We start from the raw sequence: 14333 nt of genomic DNA, 5'->3' as shown, positions 1-14333 counted from the left end.
AAAATAAATAGGTGCTTTTGAGCTGACTAAAGCATAACTGAAGAATAATTCATATACATCTAAGAAATGATTGTCTCCCCTTTGCCACCACACCCCTGCCAATCCCTTCTGAATTGGTCTGTGTGAATCATCAGTGACACAAGAAAAGTATTTCCTGTGATGTTTGTTTAGGAGGGTTTTTAAAAAGCATCTTGGAAATTAGGTTGCAAATTAAAGTGTGCATTTAATTTAACATTTTCCTCTGCCCTCTTAACTCTAAACCATCTACAAATTCATTGTAGATCCTTTTCTTTTTCCCCAAAATACATGCTGCTGAAACCTTGCATGCCGAGTTTCTGCCCTAAATGATTTTTTACAGCCAGATTATAACCCCCTAAAGAGTACAATACTAATTTTACATTTATAAAATAAGATATTATAATGGAAATACTGACTCAAATTCCACTCTAGCATAGTAAACATGTTGGTATGATGAAATTAAATTGATACAAGAGCTCACACATTAAATTTCATTGAAAAGTAACATGTAAAACAATTGTTTTAATTAGGAACAAAATCATTTTCATCCACTGACTATTTTAGAACTTTGATCGGATGAACATCATCACAGACTTTGGTATTAAGACTAATGTTGTTCCTATTAAATATGCATCAATAGTCTGAAGGAGAGAATATGAAGCAAAAACCCACACAGGAAGAAGAAATAGTAATGTTCATCTGCACTGAATAGGAAAGGGATTTTAATCTAGCTTATATCAGCCTAAAGTGAGTACAGGAAATTAATCAGGTAAGTAAGGATATTCTGTTGATGAAATTCTTACTGTGTGCCTTGCAAAATTTTGGATAGTTACATAGCTATAAAATAGAAGAATGCATGATTCTGAGATATTAAAAAGGCAGACAACACAGCACTGAGGAAGCAAACACAAGGTTAAGGATTAAAAAAGCCAAGCATTAAAGCAAATGAGGGAAAGTCACCTAATAGAAAACACCTTATCTACTTCATTTCTAAATTTACAGTACTGCAACTTCAAAATCAATTGCACTAGGTATTGCTCTGCATACCAGACACGACTCAGAATTTTCTGATCCACTTACAAAACCCATCTTGACTAAAGCAAATAATACAAGAGCAACATTCAGCCATATACCAGAAACATTGACCAGCTCCCTGACTCCATTTCAACTGAACTACAGTAAATTTCAGAACAGTCCAAATGCTCTTCTCTACACCTAGGTGTTACAAACACATTAGAAGCCCATTTCTTGACATCTTATTCAGTCAACTGCGTTCATGCAGGTTGAATATAACGTACAAACTTTCCAAGCTGCTGAAACCCCGGCAGCACAAGTGCAAACAGATTGATGTCCTGCATTTATTTTACTGTGAAGTATGCTATATAAAGCTAAAAAAAATCCTGCTGATCTTTCTGGATTTTGAATTCTTTTCCAAATGGCAATATTCTTCTTCCTTGTACACGTAAAGATGTTCATGATAAGAACAGATTCACACAACTGAAATTCTTCTTTCCGATCCTAGTCACCTCTATGTGCATTGCAGCACTCTGCGAAAATACAAGCTACATCCTTCAAATGAACAAGCTAAGAGACTGTTCTACAGGTCACAAATATTTTGAAACACTGGAATTAAAATTGCAATGCAAAGCTGAAAAAAGGACTTCCTTGTCACTACAATTACAAACATGTGAAGGAAATGTTTGGATTCTTCTTCTCCTTAAAATTTCAAAGTCATTTTCATGCAGTTATCATTGCAGGCTCACACCATCATTCTCGATGCAACTGAAGTACATGAATGAGACATAACCACATCTGAAGGACACTGAAACACTTCTAATAACTTAGGATATGGAATGAAATGGAACTGCACATCCAGTTGCAAACACAGCAAATAGAATACATTAACTTCAGTGTCATGTCTCTCTAATAATATATCCTCAGTGTTGCCTAAACATTGCTTTTGGATCTTAGTTTAATACCTCCTCAAGGTGTCATTTTTCAGTCATTGCCAGTTCCAAACAAATTATTGCTCACTCTAAATCTCCTAATCAAAAGGTGGTCCAAACTAAACATCTATACTTGTGAGATCACAGAGATAAACAAGAAGAGTCTTTTAAAAAACCCATTTCAACAGGAGCACAACTTGTGCTAATTACTGAAATTTAAATGAAAGCTAAATTCTTTTATTATCATTATTTTTTCTAGATTCCAACATGGAAAATTATCTCTCTTTTGAAATACTTTGTTTCATCAAATGAAAAACAACTGTTAATTCTGTATTCTTCTAGATAAAATTTTTGTTCCTACCTCCTTGTTATCTTTTGATAGAGGTTTAAAGATTTGAGAATTAGGAAAAGAAACCCCAAGAGTGTTCCCTAGATGTAAGAAAATCTACATCTGTACTTTGTAAGTAACAATTTTAAAAGGTTTCTCCACATCTACCCCAAAGATCTTCATTGAATAAGAACAAAATGTAGTTGGAGCTGCTCATGGAGTTAAAGCTCAGAGATGAGAAGGCAGCTGCAAAATGAAGAGATGGCATGCAAAAAGCATTTTAAAATATCTTCATCTTTCAATCGCTGCTCCAACAATTCCTAAAATAATCAGCTCCCTCATAAAAACTCAAACCCGTAATTCCAAAAATTATAATTAAAAAAAATAAAAGGATATAATAGGTCTATAGTTGGTATTCTTGACTTGTAAACCATGTAGAGATTAAAAACTTCTGTCAAACACTGAAGTCATCATACAGTCCTCAATGGCTTTTTTAATTAAGACGAGGGGGAAAAAGGGTTCTGAATAACACAAGATCTCTTTTATGAAGCTATTTTTAAAACTTATGTGCAACTATTTTATAAATAAAACTAGATTTCTTCTAATTTAGCAAAAGTTTTATGGAGTTTTATGGAGTTTTATGGAGTTTCAAGTGGTATTTCCTGCAATTTTTCAGCAAAGTTGTCCCCCAGTTTTGATTTTGAATTTACAATAAGTACATAATGATAGGCTTTGCTAAATAAGACATGGTTTTATGCACGTTTAGAAGTAAGCAAACTTGTAAATTTTTTGTTGAATTTGGTCCTTAGTGAGAAAGTATATCTTCTAATCTATAAAAATTAAAGGCACAAGAAATTCTTAACCAAAGCTGTTACTTGCAGAAAACTGCTTGATTCAATTGAAAGCAACTGGCACAGTGTAATATCCATGCATGGCTATATTCAATAATTGCTTGTGGCAAATAGTGCTCATGATCAAAGAGACTGTTAGCACGGTCCACATAATGGTTTTCCTGAAGGATGTTTGTTCCAGTGTGAAGGTTGGAAATTGTGCACTCGTTCAGTGGATATCAAAAGAAGAACTATTCTCACTTGGTCTTGGGCATGATTGAAATGAATGCTAAAGGAGGGGGGAAGCTTCAGGAAGGGGTGAGAAAAACCCAACAACAACAAAACAAAAACCCATAAACAAAACACTGAAATCCACAAAGCCCCCAGAGGCAGTGAGCAGGTAACATTCTCTGAAGATAGTTGTCTCTGACAGATTCAATGAGAGCAATTATAATATTTTTTTAAAGCATCTTTTTTAATTTTGTTTTTAATTAATTCATGGTTTTATTGTCCCTCTATATTAGGTCTTTAAGACTGTCAGTCCGGACATGAAGGATGACATAAGCAGACTAATTTTGAATACTGGCACTGGGGAGCTGAAAGATGCATCACGTTACTTGTATTTTACTTGCTAACACTACATTTGTCTTTTGAAAGACATGCAGATATGTAGCCACTGGCAGAATTATTTATACAACTTGCACTGCATTCAAAACCAGCAATAATATAGACAAATCTTTATGCCATAAGATAACCTTAGGTTTCTTCAAGAAGTCCATAACTGACTTGGTGAATAGCTACAGCCCAGAGTTCTCAAGGAAATTCAAATGAAGTCCAGGAGGCCAATTTACATATGAAAATGGAAAAGCAATACAGATTTATAAATAACGACAATGAAGAACATTTAATTAGAAGTTATGAACCCTATGGGTATGCCTATAGTCAGCAAAGCACAGTAATATAAAAATGCACAATTCCAGATGCAGTTTAGCTGTGGTAACACAGACCTTTTATATGGTTTATTTCAGCTATATTACGAGTTCTATTACTGCTGCCCAAAGAACTTGTTTAGCCGTGTACACATACACTGAGATAACAACAAAGGGCAACACTGTAGAGTGAGAAAAGGGCTGTGAAAACACTAACAAGGACTTTTTGAAGCATTATCTACTAGGTAAGGCAAGTGCACTTTCAGAGAAGTGAGATCAGCTGCGTTGCCAGATGGATCACCCATCTATGACAGTGTATGAGACAGGAGCTGTGAATTGTCCTCTTCCACATGTTCAGCTCAAAACAGACTGAGACAGGTTTTCAGTGACCGGAATTTCTGGTGTTTGAGCGATTCAGAAAATTCTGGCTAAAACATAACCAAAGCTTTTGTGATTTAACACTTTGAGAAGGCTTTTGTATGAGTTTAGACCCTCATTAGGAAAACTTCTTGTGACCTCCCAGTTATGCATAGAATCCTAGAATGGTTTGGGTTGGAAGGAACCTTAAACACTACTTAATTCCAACCTTCCACTAGACCAGGTTGTTCAGAGCTCCATCCAACCTGGACCTGAGCACTTCCAGGGATGGGGCATCCACAACTTCTCTGGGCTAACTTCTTCACTATCCTAACCTTATAGGGCTCTTTCCTAGCAGAAAGCATGAAGAGTATTACAGTATCAAAACACCAGATATGGATGGAATCGAATCCATTTCGGTTTTGTTCTGCTAAAGCTTTTTTAGCAGTTAGTAGAGACATATCAGAGCAGGAAAAGAACACTAAATTCTACTTTTAATATTAAAGAAATTACACTATGTGTTCTGAATGCAGTCTCACACTTGAAGTGGAATGCTGCAACACAGTAGAAGCTATAAGAGAGAAAGAATATTATGGTAATTAAATTTATTGATTAAAGAAGTTTACTGCAATTAGTAAGAAAAAATAACTGGCATGCCTAACTGAGCAATAATTCCCTGAAAGGAGAATATTTCAATATCCTGACAGATCGTGTTGCTTCTGTGGAAGGTTTTACTGTATTTTTAGTCAGCCAATCTGGTCTGTCACATACTCAATTTTTAATGGCTACGCCAATGACAGCATGTGTTTTTAAATGCAGCTACATCTGCCACTGTTAATTACTGAGTCATCTGACCGCTGTAGTGGAAAATAAAAATGCCATAATGACATGAAAGCATTGAAAAAGCTACTTGAGAGAAAGCCACTTCCCTGTGCTACACATTAAGTCCTCTGATCCTAAGAAAGCCTGTATTTAACCATGGCAGACAGCAAGAAGAAAGAATCCTGCAGCAGATCACAGTAGCAAAACAATACAACAAAATCTGTTGTATTCAAAAAGGGCTACACATGCATTTCAGCACCAGGACTTGCTCATCAATAGATCCTGAAACAGTAAGTGGTACTGTTTGTAGAGAGAAGACTATATTAGCACAGACACACAGAACTTTATTAAAAATATTTCTTAATATATATTCTTATATATATATTTTTTTTATTAGTGAAACAGAGGTGTTAGCCCTATCATTCTTGTACATATGACTTATTATAGTCTTATTTTTAACAAAAAAAAATAAAGAAAAACAATGCCTTTTGATTTAAAGCAACACAGAAAAAGCTCTAGAAGAACAGCACATTTTGAAAATGCAAGCATGGTATCATTAGTGATGCCTATGCATTTTAAAGATCTGTAGCACTTAAAATGATGATGGTTTGTTTTATTAAGGTAATAGAATTAAAGAAGATAAAAACAAGTCATTGCTTGAATGCTAATGATAAGGAAAAACAGCTTCCAGAAAGTACCTTTCTTTGAACTGTACTATGAAAAGGAAAGGGAAACAATTACAGACAGGAAATCCCAGAATAAAACAGCCAACCCAGTATGTGTGTATCATGTGAGAAAATAAAAAGAGGGAATTGTTACTATTGCAGAAGAAACAAAATTAAAATGTTGAAAAAAATATAATCCCAGAATAGAGCTGCCTCACTATAGAGAGTACACATAATAAATGAAAACAGAGAGACAACTGTCACTAGCAACATCAAGAAAGCAGAACTTTATTAGCAGAGCTAAAAATACATCTACACCAAAGTGTGGCAGCACCTCAGAGAAACCAAAGAAATCTCTAAACAAGATGGTGTGTGGATACAGCACAGGCAAATGCCAAATAAGGATACTATGTGGTTTCCAAAGCAATATAAACACTTCAGAAGAGTCCTGTGACTGGATTTCCCAAGTATCTTAGATGCTTCTTGCTCTGGAATTAGTCCCTTAATGAACTGGGAATTACCGTCACAGATCAAATTGCAAAACATAGATATCTGCTTTAGGGGGAAAAAAAACCAAACAACAACAAAGACGGGAAAAAGAAAGCCTAAACACTACCCCCCAGAAAAACCCCAACTGTGATTTAGGAAGACTCTTACCGTCTTAGACAGTTGAACACTACCATGAGAAAGGTAGCAAGAAGTAATCACTGTAACAGTAGGGAAGAGAGGATAAAAAATAGAACGCATGTTTCTAAATTTTTGATACATAATCTGATCATTTTGGATCTCATAAGACTACAAACACCAAATGAAACTCCTGATCATCTACAGTATTTTCATAGTTTCACAGAATTACAAAACCAGAAAGTGTATTGAAGCAGTAAGAAGCCATTTCAAAGTGATGTTCTTACTCCACACTTGCTTGAATTTTACTCCACACTGGACAATGTTAACCACTTTCAGCACACGTGAAATTGCTATACTTACTACTCCCCACCACAGGGCATCTGCATAGCTGCCAAACTCTGTTTCTCCAGAATCATTTACAGCATCTTTCTCGGCCAGGTATACAAAATAAGAGGAAAAAATCAGGCCCAGAAATCCAATGTAGAGAGTAGTTATCAGTTCCTGCAAAGAGAATAAAAATAACGGCATTATGACATCATTGAGATGCTTAAATTACCTAACACTGATGGGTTATAAACGATAATTGGAAGAGAAGAATGCAATTTCAGTAATCGATAAACATTGACAGTGACTGTTGGCTGGGCAATTTTTAACAAAAATCCACTGAGCTCAACACTGAAAGTATTTACAGCACAGCTGATGACTTGGCCCAGCATATGCATTGCCAACAGGCAGTCAAAACAACCTCTTAACTTCACAAGCACCAAACCACTTCTGGTCCCCAAAAAGTACTTGGATAACTTTTTCAAACAGTGCCAGATTCAAAGAACTTCGGAATTTAGATATATATTTTAAGAAATATTCAGACTAGTTTTCACAAGTGTCATTTTCTGTTGTTATAGCCAACTACAAGTCAAAATCTGCCCAAGTCAGTGAATATTTTTAATCTTTTAGGAATTTTTTTCCCTTTGAACAAGGCAGAACAACCATACTTGGTTAAAATAAAGTATAACCAACTATATTAAGTATAACTGACATCATCAGCGTATCTGCATATATGTCATTCTGAATCTAAGGACATTTGCATCAACTGTGCCATTCCTCAGCCTGCTCAATACCTGTTCATACCTGTCTGTGTATGAACACCACTGATCCCAGCAGCCTCCACGTGCCCCCCTGACGATCAACATGCAGCATTCGTAAAATCTGCAGAAAACGGATGCCCCTGGAACAAAATTTTCGAATTAATGAAGACACTAAAGATGCTAGAGAAGAAACAGAGTTAGAGAGGGGAAGTCTGTGTCTTCCAAAGGACCATTTTAAGAGACATATAGTATTTTATGTTAGACTTGGCAGCCTGTCTCTTTTCACTCCATTCACTGATCTTTCATCTTGTTTGTTACGAAGACAGCCTGGAAAGACTGTGCAAGGGAAGGACTGACCTTTTTACATAAGGCTAGTAAGGATAACTCAAGGATTCAGGATTTTGGACACAAACAGAGAATGCTCTAGAAATCATTCATCAATGCATATTTGACCTGCTTACCAGGATGGGAAACAACATGCAGAATCAGCTAATTAAAGAGCTGATTTCCTTACCTTTGAGGAATTTCATAGGCAATTTGAACCAGAGAGTCCAATAATATTTTAAAATACCCTTTATGGGAGTCACTGCAATCCTTGGGTGTTCCTGCAGCTAATGTGCAGAGCACAGTACAGTGCCATGTACTTTCTTGTTCAAGAAAACCAAGTGATGTGACCTTCCTGAGCACAAGGTGGATTCAGGAATTCACAACCACTAATCCCAGGCATTTTATGAAGAGGTAGCTTGAAGACATCAAGAGATATGAAGCACGAAAGGGTTGCTACAAAACTGAGCCACAAAACTAAACCAGGATTTGGGAAGAACCCAACTTGGCAGGGAAAGGGGGCAGGGATATGTGCATCTCTGCCCCCCCAGTCATAAATGCATTACAACAAGATTTTATTTTCTCTGCACTTAGTGGGATCATTGTTTCACACCTGTACATGACTGGTGATCTGCTTTGTTACAGGACACTGACCAGAGATTTGTTTTCTCCTGCAAGAATTGAAGCAGGAGGTAAAAAAAAGAACCCCACCTTACTCAGATAGCACTAATTTCTTTTATTGCTTATAATTACCTGATAGCTGAGGTTGCAAAGACTTGACCTTTAGAGCCCACACAAAGAACTATCATGGAAGCAACAACAACAATTAAATCTGGAAAATAAAAGTCAATTGAAAAAATTAGTTAGTAGCATCTTGCAATATTTCTGCAAGGATGTTACTAGAACCAATTCCAATATTACTTTAACAAATTGAACAATCACTCCTAATTATATACCAAGAGATCTCTATTGTACCATGTAAAGAAAATATAATTTTGAGATATGACAGAAAAATTTTGCTGGGACGGGTCTAAGGTGGCCACAGTCTAGATGAATTAAGAGTTACTCTAATGCAGTCTGCAATCCCTATTAGCAGGAGGAATTTCAGCAGTTTCTACCTATTCTCTCTTCTGTGTGTTTTATTTTCTTTTCTGTGTTAGACAGTATTTTCACTGACAGAGACTTGGGGTTTTTGTATATAAGAAAACTGCCTTACTACCATTTCATCTCTCCAGGTCTAAAAGGGAGAGAAAAATCGGAATTAGTGCATAAGTCTAATTTAGTTTAAGTCAGTCAGAACTGTACTGTAAATCTCCATGCTTCAGGCCTAGTTAATTTTGGAAAGGAACTTTGTATTTTGGAGAATTAAATAGCTCTTGATCTATAGCTGGGAAAGTGGAACTATATTTTGCTTTCCAGACTGAATTAAATTGGATAATGTTTCAGAACTCATGGTGTTCTAGGTCTAAGGAGAAATGGACTGTGTTCAGAGTGCAAAGATACAGTCAAAAGCTTTTTAGAGTTGCAGTCACACCTGAGATGCAGTTGTTATTTTTATATATGTATGGATGGATACACAGAGAAGCTAAACTGAATTATTTTATGATTTTAAAAATACTCAGGTACAAAATTTTGTAATTTATATTCAGCAAAATTGTAGATAGTTTATGAAAACCTATATCCTGTACTAAACAACAAATAATGTTTCCAAGTAGTTGAAATAACTATGTCACCGATCAAGAATTACTATTCTTCTATAACAATACTCCTCTTCCAAAATCTGGTTTATTTAGTCCATTTATATTTTAAGTACTTTAGGGCAAGGGTCTTTACATACTTCTCTCAATACTGGCTAACCAAATATAGATTGATTTTGAATTATTGTGTTTATTTCAGGGAAATTTTTAAGTGAATGGCAAACATTCTAAAAAAAAATAATCATTCGTTGCATATATGGAATATAGGGATGTAATTTCCAAGAACACTGAAATAATTTTGGGAAGCCAACTGAGGTGAATACCAAGAAAAGTCAGGTGTCCAGCTCCAAATGCATCCCTGAAAACCATATTTTAATTCAACTGATACACAGAGTAACTACAGTGCATCTATTGTGCTCTACCATGCAGTAAACAGCTCAATTAGAGTGCAAAATAAACTCATAATAAGTTACTCAAACGGCTGCAGGGGCAAGAGGGAGGAAAGGCTGTTCAGTATCTTTAAAAAATACAATTGTAGCTCTTGTGCAGTGTCTGGGATCCTGAGGTCACAGGAGACAGGACCATGGCCAAGACTTATTCCTGGCAAAGCTTCAGATCACTTGTGAAAAGAAAACACTCTGCTCTTCTGGGAAAACAAACCAAGTTACGTTTGTTCTCGACAGTGCCATGAATTCCTGAAGGGAAATTCAGATCTACATTCATGCTAATGACAAGAGTTCTCGCTCTAACTTGGCTTCGACTACTGCAGAAATCCAACTTTTAAAACCTTTCAGGGCAAGTTTTACTCATTGTTTACATCAACTTTGCATGCTGTGCATACTCACCAATAATTGAAATAGGTTTCCTAGCAAAACGAAGCCTTCCCCATATTCCAACATATTTACTGCGGCATCCTGCTGACCATAGCCGAACCACATACTCTGTTCCAAAGAATACCACTAATACAATTTCCTAAAAGAAACAGACAGGGAACTAGGTTAATTCTCTACTGTACTTATGTCTTTCATCTCTTTTCAGAATGTATTAGGACATGCTAAATAAAATGTAAAATTAGGAAGGTGACAAATATGTCAACCATACCAAAGTGATCTAAAGTAATACAGAAAAACCTGTAAGAGTAAAGAAAGAAAATATTAAGAGCAAATTTAAATACTTTGATCACATGCAGTTTGGCTTGTCTACACGTACTAAAACTGAAAACTATTCTGTGCAATTCACTTGGTCTAATTCAAACAAAAGGTTTCCTGACTGAGCCAAAAAAAACAAGCACAGTCTGTATTTAGAAGATTTTTTTTTGCTAGCTTATTTCATTTTGGGAAGAGCTGTGCTTCACATTCCATTTACCAGATCAGTTTAACCACCTTATTTATACTTTTTCAGTCTTCCTTTAATCTCGCATGGATTGAAAAAAGATTTCTAGTACCCAGCACCAATATGTCAGTCTCCGGGTGCACTGAAAATATAGTGAGATTTCTAGAACACCTTTCCCATCCTCTTGCCAATGTTTAGGGACTTTATCAGAAACAGAGATCTTAGTCCTGAAGCATGGCTGGTATCAAGCTACTTGTAAACCACAAGCTAAGGTATGACTTTGGAAATGCCTGCAAAGTGATAGATGTCAAAGACATCTGATATTCTTGGTGATTAGACAAATCACCAAATAGGTTATGTCCTATTTGGAACATGGTCAATGTGCCGATAAACCTTGATTTTCTACAGACCAAATGAGCATGGCATACTCAGCATAGTTTCCCTGAGTATCAGGGAGCTGCAATACTTCCTTATTGGCTAACTCCATTAATAACTAGTCACATTCTCTACCAGAGCCAGCAACAAAATCTATTTATTAGAATGGTAAGAATGGTTTGTAATTAAAAACACAAAACACATGGCATAAAGAAAGACTACAGCTGAGAAACCAATCTCAAAATATCACAGTTACATATGTTAATGCAGATTAAGAGAATGAACTGCTTATTTCAAAGTGTGATTTCATATAAGGAGCAACTGCAGAGAAGACAATGTGCTGCTAAACATCTTGTCCAGCCCCCTCACATTTCTGCAGGTTACACTGCTGGTGTAACAGATTTTCAAACGAGACTCAAGATGGTACCCAGAATTATTTTCTAAACTAACTGAAATAACCAGAACACAACCTTAGTCCAGTCAAGATGAATGGGAATCATATGATCAGCTTCAAAAATGCAGGGGACATTGCCCTGAATATTGAGCCCTAACTTGTTGAAGTTCAACTCTGTGACACTTTCAGAAAAGCTAGCAGAACATGAGCCAGGACTCTTTCCCTTGGTTTTGACAATCTCATAATCTATGCAAGCTGTCAGATGCAGTAGAACAGCTACCATAATTGTTTACAGTCACTTGTATTCAAGTTAGATTTTTAAGATATAATGAAACTATCCAGATCACTGGTTGTAATAAACATGAAATTCAGATCCTTTGACCCAGCCAAGAATCTCTTCTATAACTTTCTTCGGAAAGAATCCACCAGAACCTTTCACCTTTTTTTTTTTTCAATTGGATTATCATTAATTTTTTCAATAAAATAAAAACATAATGAACAACATAAATCTTAAGAAATAGCATCTGGAGCAGATCTTTTAAGGAAAGCCTGTGTCTTACGACAGAAGCTTCAAATGCAATGAAACTCTTCCTTTGTCCAGGCTAATGTCATTTATGAACCACCAGTGAATGGCAAAATTATGAGCTCTGCTTGATATGAGGTGCTGTTGAATTGTCACAGAAAATAAGCACCAGAGGCAACCTCTTCCGATCAAGTGATTGTATTCCTTTCACAGACCCGGTCAATAAACCCGAATATCCAAGTGCTCTTCTGTATGCAGACAGCTAGTATGTCTCCTTTCACCACCACTATGGAGGAAACGCTGTTAACAAAAGACAATACCAACCATATATGGAGCAAAAACTGTCCTTCATTCAAAATAACTCATCTGAGGAAGGGATGTATGGCTTCACATCACATATGTGATAGCACAGATACTGTTCAGATATCCCCAAAAGCAAAATAACAAGAAAAAATTATCTTGGTAGGCAAAGCAAAACCCAGAGAAAAGTTAAATGTTTTAGCACAATGGAACCACAAACAGCACTCTGACCAGGCACCACGGCCTTGTCAGGATCACAGTTTCAGTTTTATAGCACGAAGGTGGAAAGTGAAAGCCTGGATTGTGCTTTAAAGGAGCACGTATTCTCTGCGTAGGAAATTTGCATCGGAGTTGTGCGCGTATGTTTTTTAAAGGCCCTCCATGGTTCATTGGATGACAGGCACACCGGCAAGTATGCAAATGGGGGCTGTCCCAAAGACAATGCGACAGACACGCAGTCAATGGTTACTGTCATCCAGCTCTTTGCGTGACACGCAGACAAGCTTAGAGAACATTGATTGTCCTATAGACTCCGGTGACTGGAGGGAACGACCAGTCGGCTTACACCAAGACACATTTTTCACTCCTGACGTTTTGATAAAGGCTTATTGACCTAAATGAGACCCAAGTTATTCAGGGAACATCGGGGGTGAAAGTGCACAAGCTGTTCTTCATGGTCATACACAAAAACTCCAGGTATCCATTAGCAACTGGCAAATTCCCCCTCCCCTGCCCGTGGCTGTGTGACAGACAAAAGTGTTTTTAATATCTTGTGTTGCATAAAGCTAATAAGTAGTCTCCTGGGGATGGGGCAGGCTGATGAATTTCAGTCTGCACACGCTTACATTAGTGGCCAGAAACTTGCAGATAACAAGAAAAAAGTATATTAGAAAATTATGCCTTCCTGAGCTAATAAAATATTGCCTGTATTTTCCTAATTAACAGCTTAACATGAACCCTACATACACCAGAAGGATGCCAACCTGATCCTTACTTCACTTATGCTGGTGGCAATCAGTGCTAATTGAGCAGCAATACCTCAAAACTGAGAATTTCAGTGAATCTGAGCTGTACTACAGATTAATTTGGTCCACTGTTTCTTCAATATTTTCTCCATTTGCCTGCCGAACACCTACCTACCAAGTGCACTGTATAAACCCTTGTATTTCTTGCAATGAGTCAGCTAGAATGAAATGAGGCTTCAAAAAGCTGATATATGAAAACAGAAAGATGAAGTGTTGAGAGGACACAGCGGATGTAGAGAATGAGTGAAATAAAAAACAAAGCAACATTTAGGACACGGGAAAATTAAAATACAGAGGAAAATAACTGCTTGCAAAACACTAGTGAGCATGGTAATCAAAGCTCAGTGAAGGGGTTTTCTTGGTTAAAATTATATACACACAGGAACTATACTGTCCAAGGACCCATTCAACCCTATGTAACTTAATTATGATCTCCTTTTTAAAAGTTGAAACCAAAAACACAACACCGAGGTTAAAAACTTATATGGTAAAAAGAGCCCCCTAAGATATGACAGTCATGTACATAGATGGGCATACAGGGTCCATCTTACTTAATAGAAGATACTTTTTTTCCTTTTAATTATTGATTTGTACATGGTACCCTCACTTCTGCCATCCTTCCTGCTCAGCCAAGGCACATGCTTAGTGCCATTTTCAGGCCTCCTCAGCACATAATCCCCACACAGCCAAGTACCAGATTAACCCTGAATGAAAAGATAGAGAGGATGAACACGAAATACACATGTAGATCACTTT

The 14333-nt window shown here is 36.6% G+C and overlaps 1 protein-coding gene across 2 annotated transcripts in view; it reads right to left on the bottom strand.

Moving 5' to 3' along the window:
- The window catches only part of KCNQ1 (potassium voltage-gated channel subfamily Q member 1), a 342106-nt gene that overhangs the window by 245214 nt on the left and 82559 nt on the right, over window positions 1-14333 (bottom strand). For both annotated transcript variants that reach the window (XM_017813948.1, XM_017813959.1), the window contains 4 exons: window positions 10474-10600; window positions 8685-8763; window positions 7651-7747; window positions 6883-7023 (listed from right to left, as the gene is read on the bottom strand). In XM_017813948.1, coding sequence (XP_017669437.1) covers window positions 6883-7023; window positions 7651-7747; window positions 8685-8763; window positions 10474-10600 — 444 coding nt within the window. The remainder of the gene's footprint in view (window positions 1-6882; window positions 7024-7650; window positions 7748-8684; window positions 8764-10473; window positions 10601-14333) is intronic.

This window comes from Lepidothrix coronata, unplaced genomic scaffold (genome assembly GCF_001604755.1).
Source record: "Lepidothrix coronata isolate B3197 unplaced genomic scaffold, Lepidothrix_coronata-1.0 Scaffold1, whole genome shotgun sequence".
NCBI lineage: Eukaryota > Metazoa > Chordata > Aves > Passeriformes > Pipridae > Lepidothrix > Lepidothrix coronata.
The sequence above is the reverse complement of the archived record's forward strand: the minus strand, read 5'-3'. Positions and strand labels throughout refer to the sequence as shown.